This window comes from Petaurus breviceps, unplaced genomic scaffold (genome assembly GCF_028583685.1).
Source record: "Petaurus breviceps papuanus isolate PSGF00001 unplaced genomic scaffold, PetGlider_PUasm1.0 90845, whole genome shotgun sequence".
Classification (NCBI taxonomy): domain Eukaryota; kingdom Metazoa; phylum Chordata; class Mammalia; order Diprotodontia; family Petauridae; genus Petaurus; species Petaurus breviceps.
The window spans coordinates 2,667,294-2,684,086 of NW_027187359.1; the positions used below are offsets into that span (position 1 = coordinate 2,667,294).

At 42.1% G+C, this 16,793-nt stretch overlaps 1 protein-coding gene and 1 long non-coding RNA gene across 2 annotated transcripts in view; one reads left to right on the forward strand and one right to left on the reverse strand.

Moving 5' to 3' along the window:
* Positions 1 to 16,793, forward strand: part of FAM178B (family with sequence similarity 178 member B) — a 123,853-nt gene that overhangs the window by 82,227 nt on the left and 24,833 nt on the right. The window contains 2 exon segments of the mRNA XM_069071900.1: positions 4,085 to 4,172; positions 11,320 to 11,448. Of these exon segments, the coding sequence (XP_068928001.1) occupies positions 4,085 to 4,172; positions 11,320 to 11,448 (217 nt within the window).
* LOC138149069 (uncharacterized) overlaps positions 10,334 to 16,793 on the reverse strand; it is a 6,476-nt gene continuing 16 nt past the window's right edge. Inside the window, exons 1-4 of the long non-coding RNA XR_011165234.1 lie at positions 16,701 to 16,793; positions 14,889 to 15,064; positions 11,968 to 12,204; positions 10,334 to 11,418 (exon numbers count right to left, since the gene is read on the reverse strand). The exon at positions 16,701 to 16,793 is cut by the window's right edge and continues 16 nt beyond it. This is a non-coding gene — a long non-coding RNA (uncharacterized lncRNA). The remainder of the gene's footprint in view (positions 11,419 to 11,967; positions 12,205 to 14,888; positions 15,065 to 16,700) is intronic.

Below are 16,793 nucleotides of genomic sequence, written 5' to 3' on the forward strand. Positions count from 1 at the left end.
TATAAACATCTATACTTTCATCTTTGCTTTCTTTTTGTTTAGAATTTTTATGTTTATGAGTGTCACCTGCCCCTCTAGATGATAAGCAACAAGCTGAAATTGTTTTTATTCTTTAGTCATGTCTGAGTCTTCATGATCGTATTTGGAATTTTCTTAGGATGATACTGGAGTGGTTTGCCATTTCCTTCTCCAACTCATTTTACAGATGAGGAAACTGAGGCAAACAGGGTTAAGTGACTTACCTAGGGTCACAGAACTTTTAGGTATCTGTGGCTGAATTTGAACTCAGGTCCTCCTGGCTCCAGCGCCAGTACTCTCTATCCACTGAACCACCTTGCTGTACATGTGTACACATGGTATCTCCTAAAAGAATTGTATCTCCAGCACCTAGCATAGTGTTTAACATATAATAGGCAATTAATAAATGGTGGTTGATTGGTTGATTGATATATGTGTATATATGATGTATGTATGGTGTAGAATCACACTCCTGAATTATATTTGAGCCAGACCTACAAAAGGTCTTGGCCATAGTTGAAGGCCAGAGTTGGAGGGGTGGGGAATCAGTTAATGAGCAAAGGAGGATTTCATGGAGGAAGTAAAGTTTGACTCTTTTTTGTATTTAACTGTAAAAGGCTAATGATCTGGCTAAGGATCTCTGCTGAGATATACATATCTTCCAAGACTCTTGAAATCCCAGTGATCCATCCAATGTTAGGATGGCTGTACAGCTAAAGCAAAGATGTGGACAATAGCTATTGCTTTGTCTGAAGTTGGCTTCTCCTCCCCTCCCACACCCTTCCATAGGGCTCTTTCAGGTTATCAGACTGAGATGTAGTGGACTCGGCAGTTTCACTGGGTAATGTCCCTCACAGGGCTCTCAAGTCAAGGAGTTGTACATGAAGGACTTGGAGGTGGTCTGCCCCAGCTGGGGATTTTGGCTGCCTTCTCCTCTGGCCAGGAACCAAACGTGTGGAAAGGGAACAGGAGTTGAATAAAAAGTTTCTCTGACTGCCAACAGTGCGGGTGCAGGATGGCTGGAAACAGTGGGGGGCTTTACTCTCCATTCTTACTTCCTATTCCAGATTTGAGAAAGCCATTTCTCTCCTGCCTCAGTTTCCCCATCATAGCAAGAAAGTGCTAAATGAATTTGGAGATGGATTGTGTAGAGGGAAAGAGCCGTGTGCAGCTCTGGCCTCACAGTGACAGGGGGGAAGGCAGAGGCTGGGCTGGATCTGGTGCATGCGTTTAGAGGTCTGCTGCATCCTGTTGCCTTATATGAAAGTTGTTTGAATTGCTTCTGAATTCTCTTGCCTCCAGACTGCTCAATCCTGAGTTCCTCTGAGACCCAGCCCCCACCACTGCTGGAGGAGGCTGGGTGGAGCCTTCAGGGAAGCTTTTGAGGGAGAGAACCCACAGCTGTTTGACCAGCAAAAGCCCTGGGCAGAATTTCTTGCTCCCTGCTGTCTCCCAACAGTCACTTCCAAAGTCTTCCCCAGCACACAGTTACCTCGGTTATCTGGTTCGGGCTGTCTTCCTAATTGGAGAGATAAGACACTAGCAAGCAAAGGATTAGATTGGAAGTTAGAATACCTACATAGATCTGTCCTCCCATTTTGCCAGCTGACACACTTTGTGTTTTTCTTCGAAGAGGTCTTTTTTCTCTGAGTTGTAGTTTCCCCCATCTGTTAAATAGGAAAATTATCCCTGCCCCCCTTTCTTTGTCCCAGCAGGGACATGAGAATGAAGGAGACTGTTTAAAAGACATTAGGAGTCAATAGCATGAAAGACGGTGGGCAGTATAATACAATGCAGGGGGGAAGTTCTATTCGCTCAGATGTGGGTTTCTTTTCATCCTTTTTTTTTTCTCCCAATCCCTTTTCTCCATTTCTGGAAGACAGCCCTGTCCTGACCCACCCTGGGTTTGCCTCTTCTCTCTGCTTTATTTTGGAATCACTTCCTACCCCCCCCGCCCCCACCCCAGCCCCAGCCCTTCTTTTCTGGCCTGCTCTTTCTCCCTATCGTCCCTGTTTACCCCTCCCTTCTCCCACCCTTCCCTGCCCCCACCCCTCCCTACCCACACTTGGGTTAATTAACTCAGTGCAAGCCTGGGGTTTCAGATTAATGGCTCCCAGATGCCAGCACTCTTCTGGCTCTGGGTTTGGCTGTGGAGAAGCAGTGCCCAGGGACTGGATTTACCTCCCACCACAGTTCTCAATCCAGCTGTTCTGTGCACCCCGGAGAACAGCTGAGGCTCCTCACTGGCATGGGACAGAAATGTGAGGTCTAGTAGGTTTGGCCTTTGGAGTGAAGAAGAAATTTGTAACTTGGACTTGTATAGATGAGGCTGGGGAGCATTTTCCAGATTGTACACATAGCATATCATTTGGCAGCAGTGCAGCAGGCTACTGGGTTTTGAGAATTCCTGAGTGTCTTAATCAGTAAGATGGACACAGTGACCCTTCCCTAGCTCTCAGAGGAATTTGGAGGGTCCTGTAGGCACTGTGTAAATAGAAAGGGCAACAATAAAACGTGCTTGTAAAAAAGAAAGCGTGAGGACACTAAATTGGGACGGTGTCAAAATAGCCATCTAGTCTGAGCATTTTTTTTTAAAAGCACATCTTTGTTAAACAACTCACTTTCTGACTCTTCCAGCCAGAAATGAGCTGGAACTGATGTTATTAACTCATCCCCCTTTGCTGCTGTTTATCCCCTCTCCCAGGATTGTTCTGTTTGTTTGTACTGTTCCCTCCCAGCTGTACAGATGTAAAGATCCCTACCACAGCCCATTCTAAAAACACAAACAGACATCACAGAACTTTAGAAAGCATGAAGACTAAGGGCTTATGTAGAAGGGTATTAGCAAAGGGAGCCCCAAGTGGGAGTGATGCCGGGCACCCATCTCACAGGAGCATTGGATTCGATGAGGTGCTCCTGTTTTTCACTTTGGACCTAGAAGCTTAGTTTAGATCCTGAGCTTAGATTTGACCCAAACTGGTTAAGTAGCTTTGGGTGGGCAACTTCTACCTTCTCTGCCTCAGTTGCCCTTTTGGCACATGGTGAGAAAGAGTTAAAGATTGAAAATCAGTATGACTTGGGCTGGAAAGGCTCCACAGAGGTTCAGTGTGTTACTGTCATTATGGCTATGGCTACCCTGGCTTCCTGGACACTGGGCCTAGGCTTTTACTGTAATAGGAAGAATATTCCATCTGGTCCTTACATTACCTGAGGCCCTCTCAATTGCAGCAAGGCCTGCAGGAGAAGTTATCGAGCCTGTAATACCCAGGATGGTGAATAGTAAGGGCCCACAAATGAAACAGAGACAGAAGTAACATTTTGCTTTTACATAATGTCTAGTAGAGCTTTTGCCTTACACTCTTATTGCAGTGGGCATAGAGGATGCTTTTGACCTGAATTGAATGAATGATACCCAGGGTCATCAGATCTCCAAAGGAGAAGCTGAGTACTAGTCTAGGCCATTCCAATTTGGTCCTTGAACTTCTGGGTCTCATCTCAGGATGCCTCACTGGCTGTGGTCATGTCATGAGAGAATGATGAATGTACCACTTCTTCAGTGAGTGCCAGATCTTACCATCTGGTACCTCATGAGAAAGCAACAAGTGTGTAGAGATGCTTAACGAATTGTAATTATAGAGCAGCTGGAGGCAGAAAGAAGGGGGATGTTGCCTTTTTCTGCCCTCCCTTCTCTACTATGGCATCTCTGAATTCTATTATAGGGGACTAGGACTCTGTGACCACAGAATTAGCTGTTCTGCTAGGGGTACTGTGTTGTAGCTACGAAGGAAAATGAGAGGAATAGGGTCAAAGAATCAGCCTCAGTTACAGGATCAGCAGTAGTTTGGAACAGCCCTGGAGGGGAGATATGGATGAAAGAATGAATAAAAGAATGTTAAATGTACATCTTGGTTTATGTGTATTGCTGACTGCAGAAAATCCTTGGGCATTGAAATTGATGACTAAGCCTTATCTCTCATATATTTCATTCTCTTTTTCTCCCCAGATATCCTTGCCTGCCTCTGGCCCCTAAACATAGCTTAGGCTTTCTTCTTTTCTTTTCTCACAGGCAGCTTCGAGGCCAACTCAGCCTTGTGATCATTACCCGGTTACTGGGACAGACAGAGGTCCTTCCTCTCTGGAAGGAGAGAGCCCAGGTAAGGTTTAGGATTGAAACTGAGTGGAAATTTGATGCTATATCAATATGCCCTCCTCATGTCTAATAATCTGTGCCAGATATAATAGTTTAAAATGTAGAAAACAGAAGAATTCTACAGTGGGGGGAAGAGGATGAGCATTGGAGTAGCCATAATAAACTCACAACTTATTAGTGATTTATAGAGTAACTACCATGGGTCCGACTCTGCGTTAGAGTGGTACAGATGGAGCATATTGTATTATATGTACCCTCAAGGAACTTGGATAGCTAGAGTGTGGTCAAATTATAGCAGAGTTTGAAAGTGATCAGGCCTTCCCAGTGGGTGGGGGAGGGGCTGGAAGGAAGGAGAAAATCTTGAACTCAAAATTAAAAAAAGAATTAAAAAAAAAGAAAACTATATAGCTGGGTTTGCTTTCTTCAATAAATTGTGAAATCTACTTAAAAAGAAAGTCAAGCAGAAGAGTTTGAACTTAACATAATAGTCAGTCATAGATTCTCTATCCAAAGGGAGACATGATAAATCCCTGATTTTAAGAAGACTTGCTAGGCAGTGATTTATACGATGGTTGATAGTGGAGAAAAAGCATGAATTTGGGAAACTAGATAGGGGACTGTTGTTATGGGATCTCTTTGTAGGGTGATGAGGACCTGGCCTAGTTGGAGGCAATGGAAATAGAAAGGAAGAGGTGGTTCCAAGAGACATTTCAAAGGAAGAAATGTAGGTCTTAGCAACAAATGAATAAAGGGGTTGAAGAAGAAGAAACCAAAGGAAGAAACCAGGAGAAGGAGAAACTTTAAAGAATGAGAAACCAAAAATAGTTTTAAATTTTCCAGCCTGAACAGCTTAGAACAGGGGTGGGAAACCTGTGGCCCCAAGGCCACATGAGGCCACCCCAGATTTAAGAGAATGAGCCATACCACGGATAGATATAGGAAGGAGCTGGTGTGAAATTGAAGAAAGACAGCATGGTGTAACACGAAGAACAGTGGGCTATCAGAAGACACATGTCCTATTAAGACCCAACCTTCCACTAGCTGTAAGTCATTTAAGTTCTAGGCTGTTGTCCTTTATCAGTGAGCTAAGGGAGTTAGATCTTTAAGGTCTCCATCAATCCTACTGTTCTATGATCAATTTTGTTTTATATAAGTGAGTTTAATGACAGGACATCCAAATAGAAATGTCCTATAGGCAGGAAATACAAGCCTCTCTGAATCATCATCAGACAGGTGCTATGAAACACCCACAATATACCAAGTCAATGCTTTGGGGTAGAGGGGAGGGAGAAGGGCTACAAGCAGGGAATGTGCTGGTAAATGTTTAACAACCAGCTCTCTAAGGGAAAAAAAATATATGCACAAGACACTTTTAAATTTAATCTGCATCATTGCCATTTTATCCATCACTGTCTTAAGTCTAGACAATCAACAAAACAATAAATCAAGCCCTTGATTTGCAGCATTTGCTGATTTCTGAGGTGTAGATGCTCAGACTAAAAATTTAACCATAGGCTCCACACTCCTGGACAAGTACCAAAAATTATTCTTTCTTTACAGGAGTTTATCTTGTTCTGAGGAGAAATAATATGTATACATGCTATGGATTATACAAAAAAATACAAAGGGAGTATAAACATACAAAAATACAAAATATATACAAAGTAAATATAATGTAATTTGGGCTGAGAAGATGCCTGGGAGCTGATAAGAAAATGCCTTAGGCAGTTGGGATGCTTGGGCTGAGCCTTCCAGGAAGCTAAGCTGGTAGAGTGTACCAGAACTATCATCTCCTGTGTCCTGGACACTTTGCCTCTCCTAATGCAGTCTAAGTTTGCATTATCTTCTTTTGGATACCACATCCCACTGTTGACTCATTGTGGAGCGTGTAGTCCACCAACAAGACTAGATCTTATTTTTCAGCTGAACAGCTTCTAGTCACGCCTCCCCTATTTTGTACTTGGCCAGTTAATTTTTTTGAACCCAAGTGTAATATGAGACATTTTACTTATCCTTATTAAATTTGATCTTATTCAGTTTGACCCAATGTCTTTACTTGTTAAGATCTTTTCAAATCCTAACGCAAAGGAGGATTGTAGGATCATGGGGTCCATAGACCCAGAATTGAAAGGGACCTCATGGGGAAGCTGACACCCAGAGAGCTGAAGTCATTTGTCCCATAGATATTAAGCAACAGACTCTAGAGAGAGTAGTCTTTCCACTTTGCAACCTTGCCAAGTTTCCCTCCCAGTTTTCTGCAAAACTTGATGAACATCTCCAAACTTGATGAACATCAAACCTATTCCTTTATCCATGTCTTTGATAAAAAAAAAAAAAAAGCAAAACTTTAAACAGCATAAGCAAAAATCCTTGAACTAAAGAAGTTCTCTCTTCCTTCCAAGGTCATGTTGAACCATTAAATACTACTCTTTGGGTTCAGCTACTCAAATATTTGTGGGTCTTCTTCCTGTCTAGTTCACAGTTTTCTGTCTTGTCTATAAGAATAGCATGGGAGACTTGGTCAAATGTTCTGATAGAATTTAGTGAAAGTATGCCTATATTCCTTTGAACTACCAGACTAATAACTCTGTCAAAAAAGGGAAATGAGGGGTGGCTAGGTGGTGCAGTGAGTAAAGTGCCGGCCCAGGAGTCAGGAGGACCCAAGTTCGGTTCTGGCCTCAGACACTTAACACCCACACACAAAAAAACTAGCTGTGTGACCTTGGGCAAGTTACTTAACCCCAATTGCCCTCCAAAAAGGCCAAAAAAAAAGGGGGGGGAAATGAGCTTAGTCTGGCATGAACTGTTCTTGTTGGCTATTTGTCATCACTGCTGACTTTTCTGCATGCTTGTTAACCATCCTTTAACAATATGTTTAGAATTTTTCCAGAAATCAAGGTTTAGGTCACTGACCAAGAGCTTGCCATCTCTATTATCTTCCTTTCTTTTTTTTTTTTTAAGAAAGGAACTAAACTTAACTCTTCAACAATCCTGTGGGGCTCCATTTCTTCATGAGGTTTTAGTAGACTATAAGCTGAATTAGTGATGTTGTGTGGCAACCAGAAAACCTAATGCACTCTTAGTCCACATTAAGAAATTCATTGTGGGGTGGCTAGGTGGTGCAGTGAGTAAAATGCCGTCCCTGGAGTCAGGAGGAGCCGAGTTTTGTTCTGGCCTCAGATACTTAACACCCACACAAAAAAACTAGTCGTGTAACCTTGGGCAAGTTACTTAACCTCAATTGCCCTCCAAAAGGCAAAAAAAAAAAAAAATTCATCGTGTCTAGGACTAAGGAAGGGCTTGCTGGTTAGACCATGTCTAGATCATTGTGTTAGTCATGGGCTCCACATTTTGGGAAGGTTATTGTTAAACTGGAGAGTATCTTGAGGAGGACATCTAGAGTGGTCAAAAACTTTAAAGTTTTAGTATATGAGGATTAAACTGAGGATTCCCAGGTGAAAGAATTGTAAATATTTAGCCAGGAGAAAAGACTTGAGGGTAGGGGTAAGGGAAGAGCATGATAATTATCTTCAGTTATTTTAAGGGCTATCCTTTGGGGGAGAGATTCATGTTTTTCTTGGACCTAGAAGACAGGACTGGTTTGAAGTTGAAGAGATGGTGACTTAGATTTGATACAAGAATATACTTTCTAACGAGTTGAGTTATTTAAAGATAGAATAGGATGTTTTATGTAGTTAGTCAATTTGTTTTCACTCAGTGACTCCAAGCAAAGACTAACTACTTGTCAGGTGTGTTGCAAATGGGATTTTTTTACTGCAGTAGACATTGAATTATTCTGAGGTTGCGTCCAACTTTGATATGCTATGATTCTTATATAAGATCCAAGGTATCAACGATGGGGGGAAAGTCTAGAGTGTTAGAGAAGTGGTTGAATCCATATGATTTAGCATGAGAAGAGAATCCAGTATAAATAGGAAGTTACTAATGAACTGAATGAAGTAGAAGAGGAGGTAAGTAAGAGCAGGTTTTGTGGCATTGGGAGAAATTTAGATAAAGAGTTAATCAAATGTTCATCAGTTAGGGAATGGCTGAACAAGTTATGGTAGATGAATGTGATAGAATACTACTATGCTATAAAAAGTAATGAAGGGAAGGATTCAGAAAAACCTAGGAAGATTTGTATGAACTGATGCCAAATGAAGTGAATAGAACTAGGAAAACAGTTTATGTAATAATAGCAATATTGTGAAGATAACAAACTTTGGCAGACCATCAAGACAGTGACCAACTACAATTTCAAAGGACTCATGATAAAACATACTATCTACCTCCAAAAAGAGGCTGGATGGACCCGGGATGGAAAATAAAGCATATTTTGTTCCCTCTTTTTTGCTTTTATTTATTTATTTTAGGGCATAGCTAAGGTAGGAATTTATTTTGCATGATTATACATATATGTAATGAGCTTTGTTTTTCTTGACTTCTCATTGGGTAGAAGATGTAATAGAAGAGAAAGAAAGAGGGAGAATTCAGAACTGAAAGTAAACCAAAACTGAATTTTAAAAAGAATTGGAAGATTGAATTAATCTCAAGTATTAAGTGATATTTTGTATCAAATAGCCATGTTGTTGAGGTATGAGAATGCAAACAATCATTCTATCTAGGAAAAGTCAAGCATTAGTACTGATGCCACCTTGGGATCATTCCACCATTGGGGAGCTACAATAAACAAACTCTTCTTCCTTACTTTAGAATACAATAGAATAGAAAAAAATAACCCAGCCAAGGGAGGCCTCCTTTCTTGAGTAATTATTTGATTCCTGATGTGAGTTGTTTGCTCTTCATGGCTGAATATTTGGCATGATGTCTCACAACTTCAGGCAGTTTACAGTCTGTATCCTAACTCTATCAGTACCTGTCAGAACCAAAATAAGCCCTTATATCAAGCTCCCAAGCTTACTGCAGGTGTGTGGTGTGTGTGTCTGTGTCTGTGTGTAAGGTTATTTCTTAACTGATTCATCCCTAGTTGAGCTTTCTAGTGCTATACCCACAGCCCGGAAATATAAAAAGAATAAGCAATCAGCAAGTACAATAGCAAATAACAGGGAGAAGCAGCTTGGTGAGATGATCTGATTGAAGCTGCTTTAACTAAGCAAGAAGAAGAAAATGGGAACGAGTGAGGCGCCTGTGAATATGTGCCATCTGCCCATCCCCCATCCCCTGGGCTTGTGAAGCTTAGGGCTGTTTAGAGAGCAAAACAGACTTAGCACAGGGCAAAGCCAAAAGGAGATAATATTGATGACCATGATGCCAAAGCAATGTTTTATTTGTTTGGGTTGTGTAAATGTAATAGTATGACTCCCTATCCTTTATATCTCTTTGTCTTAAAAGGCAAAATCGAACACTTGTGCAGTTGTAAGAATTGAATGGACAGGGGTATTTTAGAAATTACTCCCAGGATTTCTAAGAGCCTGCCAAGGGACTGAGACTTCAGTGGTTTGAGTGCAGAGCCAGGTCAACTTTATGTCCAAGCTTCCATGGCCAGTCAGCTCTCCCTTGTTCTCCCTCCTCTTTCTCTCCCTGACTGAAGATAGATGGTTTGCTAAAGAACACAGCACCATTTCTCTAAAACTAGGGCCACAGACCTGGGGTGGGGGGGGAAGGAAGAGGGAGATGAGCCTGGCACCTAGCCACCATTTCATCTCTAGCAGCCTGGAGACTTTGGCTGTTTAAACCTGCAATCTGGTAGATAGGTGCTGAGTTGAGTGTCTGGCTAGTGAGTCATGTTGAATCATGATGAAGCAGCCAGGTGTACTTGAGAAGAGGGGCTTTGGGGTGAGCAGGGGAACTGGACTTGAGGAAAGGTGGTACTCTAAATCATGAGCAACCATATGGATATGGTGTGAACAGGTAGTTTGGGTTCAAGTTTCTGAGGTGGAGGAGATTGGTAAATATATGAATACCTACACCAACCGTGCCCACTCCCCCCTTTCTCCCCAAAGAGCTGCATTTGCGGACTTGACAATCTCTCCTCTCCTATATGCCCATTTGCTCCTCCCTCTCTCCGTCTCATATAATGTCTGAGAAGCAAGAGCCTCATTGTCTGCTTTTGCAGACACTAAGAAGCTAACTTCCGAGAAATTAGTCAGCCTCTTCCAGTTTTCAGCCCAAGGAGATCATGGGTTCCCACTAGGAGAGGCTGCCCAAGTGAACTTATCACCTGTCAGTTTGTAAGCTCCAGGCTGCATGCCTCTAGGCGTTTACACTAATGGTTAGATTATATACTTAGATGCTGTCTGACACCTTCTACCCTAGTACTAAGATAGAGTGTGTTCTCTCATGTGTCCTTATGACTTGGCTTTTTTGAATGTAGAATTTAGAGGAAAACAGAATAGAAAGGAGGCAGAGACCCTCTCCCCAGACCTTGTTGTTCTAGACTCTCTGCCTTTACTTATATAGTATTAGAACCCCCCTGGGTTTGAGATAAGATTTATATCTGCGTTCTTAGACTCTTAGAGTAAATTTAGAGTAAACTGAGACCTAAAGAAGTTAAACAGCTTGCCCAAGAACAGAGAGGCAGGGTTGGGATTCAAAGGTATGTTCTCTGTTTCTCAATCTAGACTTCTCTGCACTATGCCACACTGTTTCTTTGATATCTCACATTTGTATAGCACTTTAGGATTTACACCATGTTTCTCTACTAGGTAAGTATTATCATTCCCATTTAATTAATTGATTTTATTTTTTAAGATCATTTTACAGACAAAGAAATCGAGGCCCAGAGACTTTTTGAGTGACTTGCCTATGGTCACACAGATAAGTATCTGAGGCAGGATTTGAATCCAGGTCTCCTGCCTCCAAGTCCATTGCTCATTCACCGTGCCACACTGTCCTTACTCCTTGTTTTTATCTGAGGAAACTGAGACTGGGAGAGAATGGGACTTAACTAGGGTCAGGCAGCCATTTAACTCTAAGTCTAAGACTTGAACCTAATTCTGATTCCAAGCTTGTGCTGCTGTCCCTGGTAACGTATTAGATTCCTAAAGCTTAAAGAAAGCCATTTTAAGTTTCTAAAAAAAAGAAGAAAGAAGCTGCTTGCTTGCGGACTTCTGCTAGGATTCCTAAACTCCTCAGTGCATATCCCTAAGAACCACATCCATGATGCACCCTCCTCCTCCTCTTCTTTGCAGCTGTCCTTGCTGTACCATCTCCTGGGACTCATGAAACCATCTTCCTTAGGGCAGCACTTGACTGCCTGCTCACCAGCCTTCCAAAACCAGAAGCAAGAGCTGAAAGTCAACACAGAACTAGATCAAGAGGTGAGCCCTTTTCACGTCCTCAGTATCCAAGACCTGTAGTAAGGCTGTATGGTACAGTGTGTCTCCATTACTCTCCATCCTTTGTCCCTCACCAAAAAATTAAAAAAAAAAAAAAACATAAAAAAACCCCCTGAGGCAATTCCAGGGCAGATACCAACAGGTTGCCTCCCCTATTAAGAGGAGGTGCTAATTATCTGCTCTATAGCCTGTAATTAGTACCTTTGTACACACCCCCTCACAGAGACACTGACAGGCAATGTAGTGTATACTGGGTATGGAGACTCGAGTGTTGAATGTATCCCTGACACCATACATGTGAATTACTGTGTGTTTCAGAGCTTGACATGGCTTTGTTTTCCTTGATGATTTTCTGGTTAGTCTTAAACTAAGCTCTAGAGAGTTGGGTGAAGCTGAGTTGCTTCATATAGCGGTAGAAGCTCTGGCCAGGGGTGGAATGAAAAGCTAAGGAGACAGTGGTTTTGTCATTGAAATGTAAGGGGATGTAGATACTTGCTTTACCTTTTGAAGACTGAAGGAATCAAATCCCTGGGTGTCTGGACCCCATCTTTTTCATTCCTAAAGAGCCAAGACTCTTCCATGGGCTGGAGTCAAGCTAGATCTGGCCCTTTGGCTTCCTAACACAGAAGCTTGAAGACCTTGGCCCTTTTATTTCTTCGAAATTTAGGTAGGCAGCGGGTTCAGAGAATCTTCTCGGAGGTTAATGTCAATTCATCCAAAGGTTCAGCCTTTGGGCATCTTTTTGCAAATCAGATAAAGGAATTAATTACTTAATGAAGGTAGGACCATTAAGAAGATGTGATAATTCCTAGTGTATGCTTCTTCTCTGGGAAAACTGGGAGAAGATTATCTTTCAGTTCTTCCTAATATTCAGCACATTTCTGAGGTTGCTGCTTCCCAAGAGGGTCACAGCTGCCTCTATTCCTTCTTCTGCTTTTTCAAGTATTATCTACAAACCAGACCCACTTGTTTATTATAGCTCCTGGCTTGTGCTGGAGTTTCTAAAAAAGCAGAACCAGTAATTGAGGACAAAGGTAGTTCTTTTCCCCAAAATGGGTGAAGTTAGCTTTTAGTTCATGTATAAACAGCCTTTTTAATCCTGGATGCCATGAGCATGGATGAGCAATGCTTGTTGGGAGACAGGCCTAAACTATAACAAAATGGGAATGGTAGAAGAAGGAGGAAGGTAGGGGGAGAAAAAGGAAGAAAAAGTATATAATGAAGATTCATAAAGTACCACCACCATGCACCTCAGCAGCCACCCATAGATGCCACCTATAGGTGAGCAGAACCTTGCCCATCTTAGCTAATGCCATCTCCAACTCAGCAGGTTGTCATTTTTAGCTTTACTGACTGTCAGTGCCTTTTTGACAGTAGGATATATCCACTTAAAAGACCAAAAGGTTATGAGAAATAAGAGGGAACATTGGTTATTTTGGGAACCATTTCCGTTGCATGTAGAGGATGCTATAAGAGTTCCTCATGTTGAATAGCCACCATTTTAGAAAGCAGCCTGTTGTATTCACACCAGAATCAGAATGGGCTTGCAAACTTGGCTTGGTGCACATAAGCACAGAGTTTAAAGTGCTGGAGTACCTAAGAGGGGGACAGAGGAGATTCTATAGGGCAGAGTAAGAGGGGGTTCTGAATGACGTTCCTGGTGGAATCTTGATGCCATTTGACAAACTCTTTTTCTCTCCCTCATGTTCCACATTTCCTTTCCTTGGAGCTCTGTTTCCTTCCCCTTCTGGGCAGAATGTTCAGTAAAGTAATCAAGAATCAGGTGTGAAAAAGAACACTGCTCCAGCAAAGGTAAACGGGAACAAATGGGGTAGATGGGCTGAGTGGCATTTTATTTTACCTGAATATTGTGTGAACTGAAAAGTTCAAGTTATACTATTTAAGAAGCCCTCGTCCCTATGTTACTCAGGCAGGGTGGGGCCTGATTAGTGGTCTATGATAGAGCTCATTGGAAGCTGGCGCCCAGTCTTAATTCTACTACAGCTGACTCCTCATTAGGGTCGAGCATGTTTCATCTTCAAAGAACACTAGACTCCTCACTAGCCAGAGAGTGAGTGGCGTCATTAACACAGTTTTACGGGTAGCCATGTTCTCTGCCACTGAAGAGCCTTTCATCCTGAAAGCTCAAAGGGTTTGGCTTCTCCCCATGGTGCAGATGGGGAAACCGAGGCCAGCATAGCCATGATATTAACCTAAAGTGACCCTACTTGGTAAAAAATGTCAGCTTTCCCTAGCTCTGAAGGCTATGCTCTCACTTACATTTTGCCATAGATTTATCCCACTTCGGCTACATTCACCTCTGAGAAAACCAACCAGTATCCTGTCCCTAGTTCCATGGTAAATTAAAACTTCTGCTAGAGACTTCTACTTCTCTCAATTTCTTTCAAACACTTCTGACCATGTCATCTCCCCACTCAAACTCCAGTGGCTTCCTGTTACCTCCAGGATTAAATATAAAATATTCTGTTTGGCATTTAAAGGCTTTCACCCAGCATGAAATAATGGAAAGTGAAGTGAGCAGAACCAAGAGAACGTCGTATACAAGTAACAGCAATAGCATTCAAAGTATAATTGTGAGCAACCGACTTTTAGTACTATAAATACTCAAATCAAGTATGAAGGACCTATGAAGGAAGATGCTATCCATCTCTAGAGAAAGAACTGACAAATAGAAATATATATCATGAGGTTTTTACATATATTTATAAATCTGTGTCAAATGGCGCCTTCTCTAGGGCTTCTTAAATAGTATAACTTGAACTTTTCAGTTCACACAATATTCAGGTAAAACAAAATGCCACTCAGCCCATCTACCCCATTTGTTCCTGTTTACCTTTGCTGGAGCAGTATTCTTTTTCCCACCCAATTCTTGATTAGTTTACTCAACATTCTGCTCAGAAGGGCAAGGAAACAGAGCTCCAAGGAAAGGAAGTGTGGAACATGAGAGAGAGAGAAAAAGAGTCTGTCAAATGGCGTCAAGCTTCAAAGAGTAAGAGTGAAGGAGGGAGCGCGACAGGAACTTAAAATGGAACAAAAATTTTTTAAATTAAAATTTAAAAATAATAAAACCTTTCAGATCCTGTCCCCTTCCTCCCTTTCCAGACTTCTTACACTTTATTCCCCTTGAAATACTTGATGAGCTTACTGTGCTGGATCCAGATCTGTCCCTCAACAAGACACTCCATCTCCAGACTCTGTAACTTTCCAGTGACTATCCCCCAGGTCTGGTATACTCTTCTGTCTCACCTTCATCTACTGGCCTCCCTGGCCTCCTTCAGGACTCAGGTCAAATCCTGTCTTCTGCAGAAGGCCTTTCCTAGTTTCCCCCTCCTATGAATGCTTTTCCTCTGTCTACTCTTTATGTATCTTTCATGTACATAGTTGTTTGCATATTGTCTCACCTGTTAGTAAACTCCTTGAGGGCAGGGACCGTGTTTTTGCCCTTTCTCGGGATATCTCCAGCACTTAGAACCTGGCCAACAGTAAGTGCGTAAGAAATGTTTCTTGATTCACTTACTCCTGTCTTATGGCTGTGCAGCTCTGGTCAAGTCATTCGGCTCTCTCCTGCCTGCATATCCTTTTTAATCACCCAGGAGGGAAGAAAGCAGATATTTATTAATATCATATGTCAGACCTTGTGCTAATCTCTTTACAAATATGATCTCATCTGATCCTTGCAGTAGCCCTGTGAGGTAGATGCTCTTATTATCCCTATTTTACAGCTGAAAAATTTGAGGCAGAGAGAGATTAAGTGACTTGCTCAGGATCTCATCGCTAGTAAGTGTCTGAAGTCAAATTTGAACTTGAGTCTTCATGATTCCAGGTCCAGTGCTCTTTCCTTTTCCTTAGCTGCTTCAGGAAATCAGCAAGCATTTAAGAAATACTTCCTGTATGCTAGCTCCTCTGCTAAGTGCCGGTGATAGAAAGCAAAGCAAAAATGTAAAAACGTCACCTGCCTTAAAGGAGCTTCCATACTCACTGGGAAGACAGCATATAAATAGGGACATGTACAATGGATGCAGAGTAGAAGGAAAATAATCTTAGAACGGTCCAAGTGACTGCGGGTGCTGGGGAGTCCTTCCTAGCCTCACAATCTACCTCTTCCCCCACCTTCTTTGGAGTTCATACGATAAAGAGTCTTATATGAGGATGAAGACTCAGCTTTTCCCATTAGATGCTCTTGGCTATAGAAATGTCATACAGTTATGACAGTAACAATCATAATGTATTGTTGGTAATTATCAGCTACCAAGATGCCTACTTGGGAAAGCCAACTACCCATTAAACAAAAGAGGCAGCCTGTCTAGTGGACATAACCCCAGCGTGGGAATTCTCAAGACTGGTTTCTTGTCCCAGCTCAGTCAGAGCCAACCAGCAAGGCAGTAGTAGAGTCCAGGAATACTGCCTCTCAGTGGTTCGTGCCAGCCCTGGAGTTGAAATTCAGTGACTCAGGCTGTGAATATTAGTTCTGCTGCTTAACTCTTGTGACCTTGGGGAAGCCACTTAGTCTCTCTGGGCCTCAATTTCCTCATTTGTAAAATGAGGGGGTTCAACAAGATGATCTCTAATTCCCATGACCTTGTAAACTTTTAAGCATTCTTTTGACTCCTTTTGAAGACGTGGGGAAAAAAGGGTTTGACGAATACACTTCACAGCAGTTTTGATATTCGCTGACACATTCTAGTCACCAGGTTTTGAGTCACATTTCTGTAGGAGAAATATAACATTTGGTCAAATAAAAGAGGTCAAAGTAAAGAGATGCTTCTCTGGTCATAAAGATGATGGTGATAGTTATGATGTAGTTTGAAAAGGTTGAAAGTAGAATGGAGGTAATCTGTCAGGCTGAAAGTAGGAAAGAGAATATATCCTAGCAAAAGATGAAGATCTTCAGGATTGCCTGTAGGTGCCTGGATTAGGCCTGTGAGGCGACCAGCCTTGCCCCTCGAAGTGGGGCTTCTATCCAGGCTCTGTATTATAAAAGTCTTGGATCTCTTGTCATTTCTTTCTCCATTCTCTGTCAATATTGCATAGCCAGGTCCAATTTAATAGCATGACCATCTCAAAGTCACCAGCAAGAACCAGAAAATTTTAAATGGTGCTGGTATTCTTCCCCATCATATGGAACTGAAAGTGATGCTGACATAGGGGAAGGGGAAGAGAAATTTGGAACAGAATTGACACATTCAGGAAAGTCTTCTTGAAATCACTCCTACCTCCCAGTCGTGTTGGTGCCAGCCACTAGTCAGGACACACATTTGATTTTTCTGCCTTCTGTTCAGTAGCATGTCTTGTTTGCCATAGTCTAG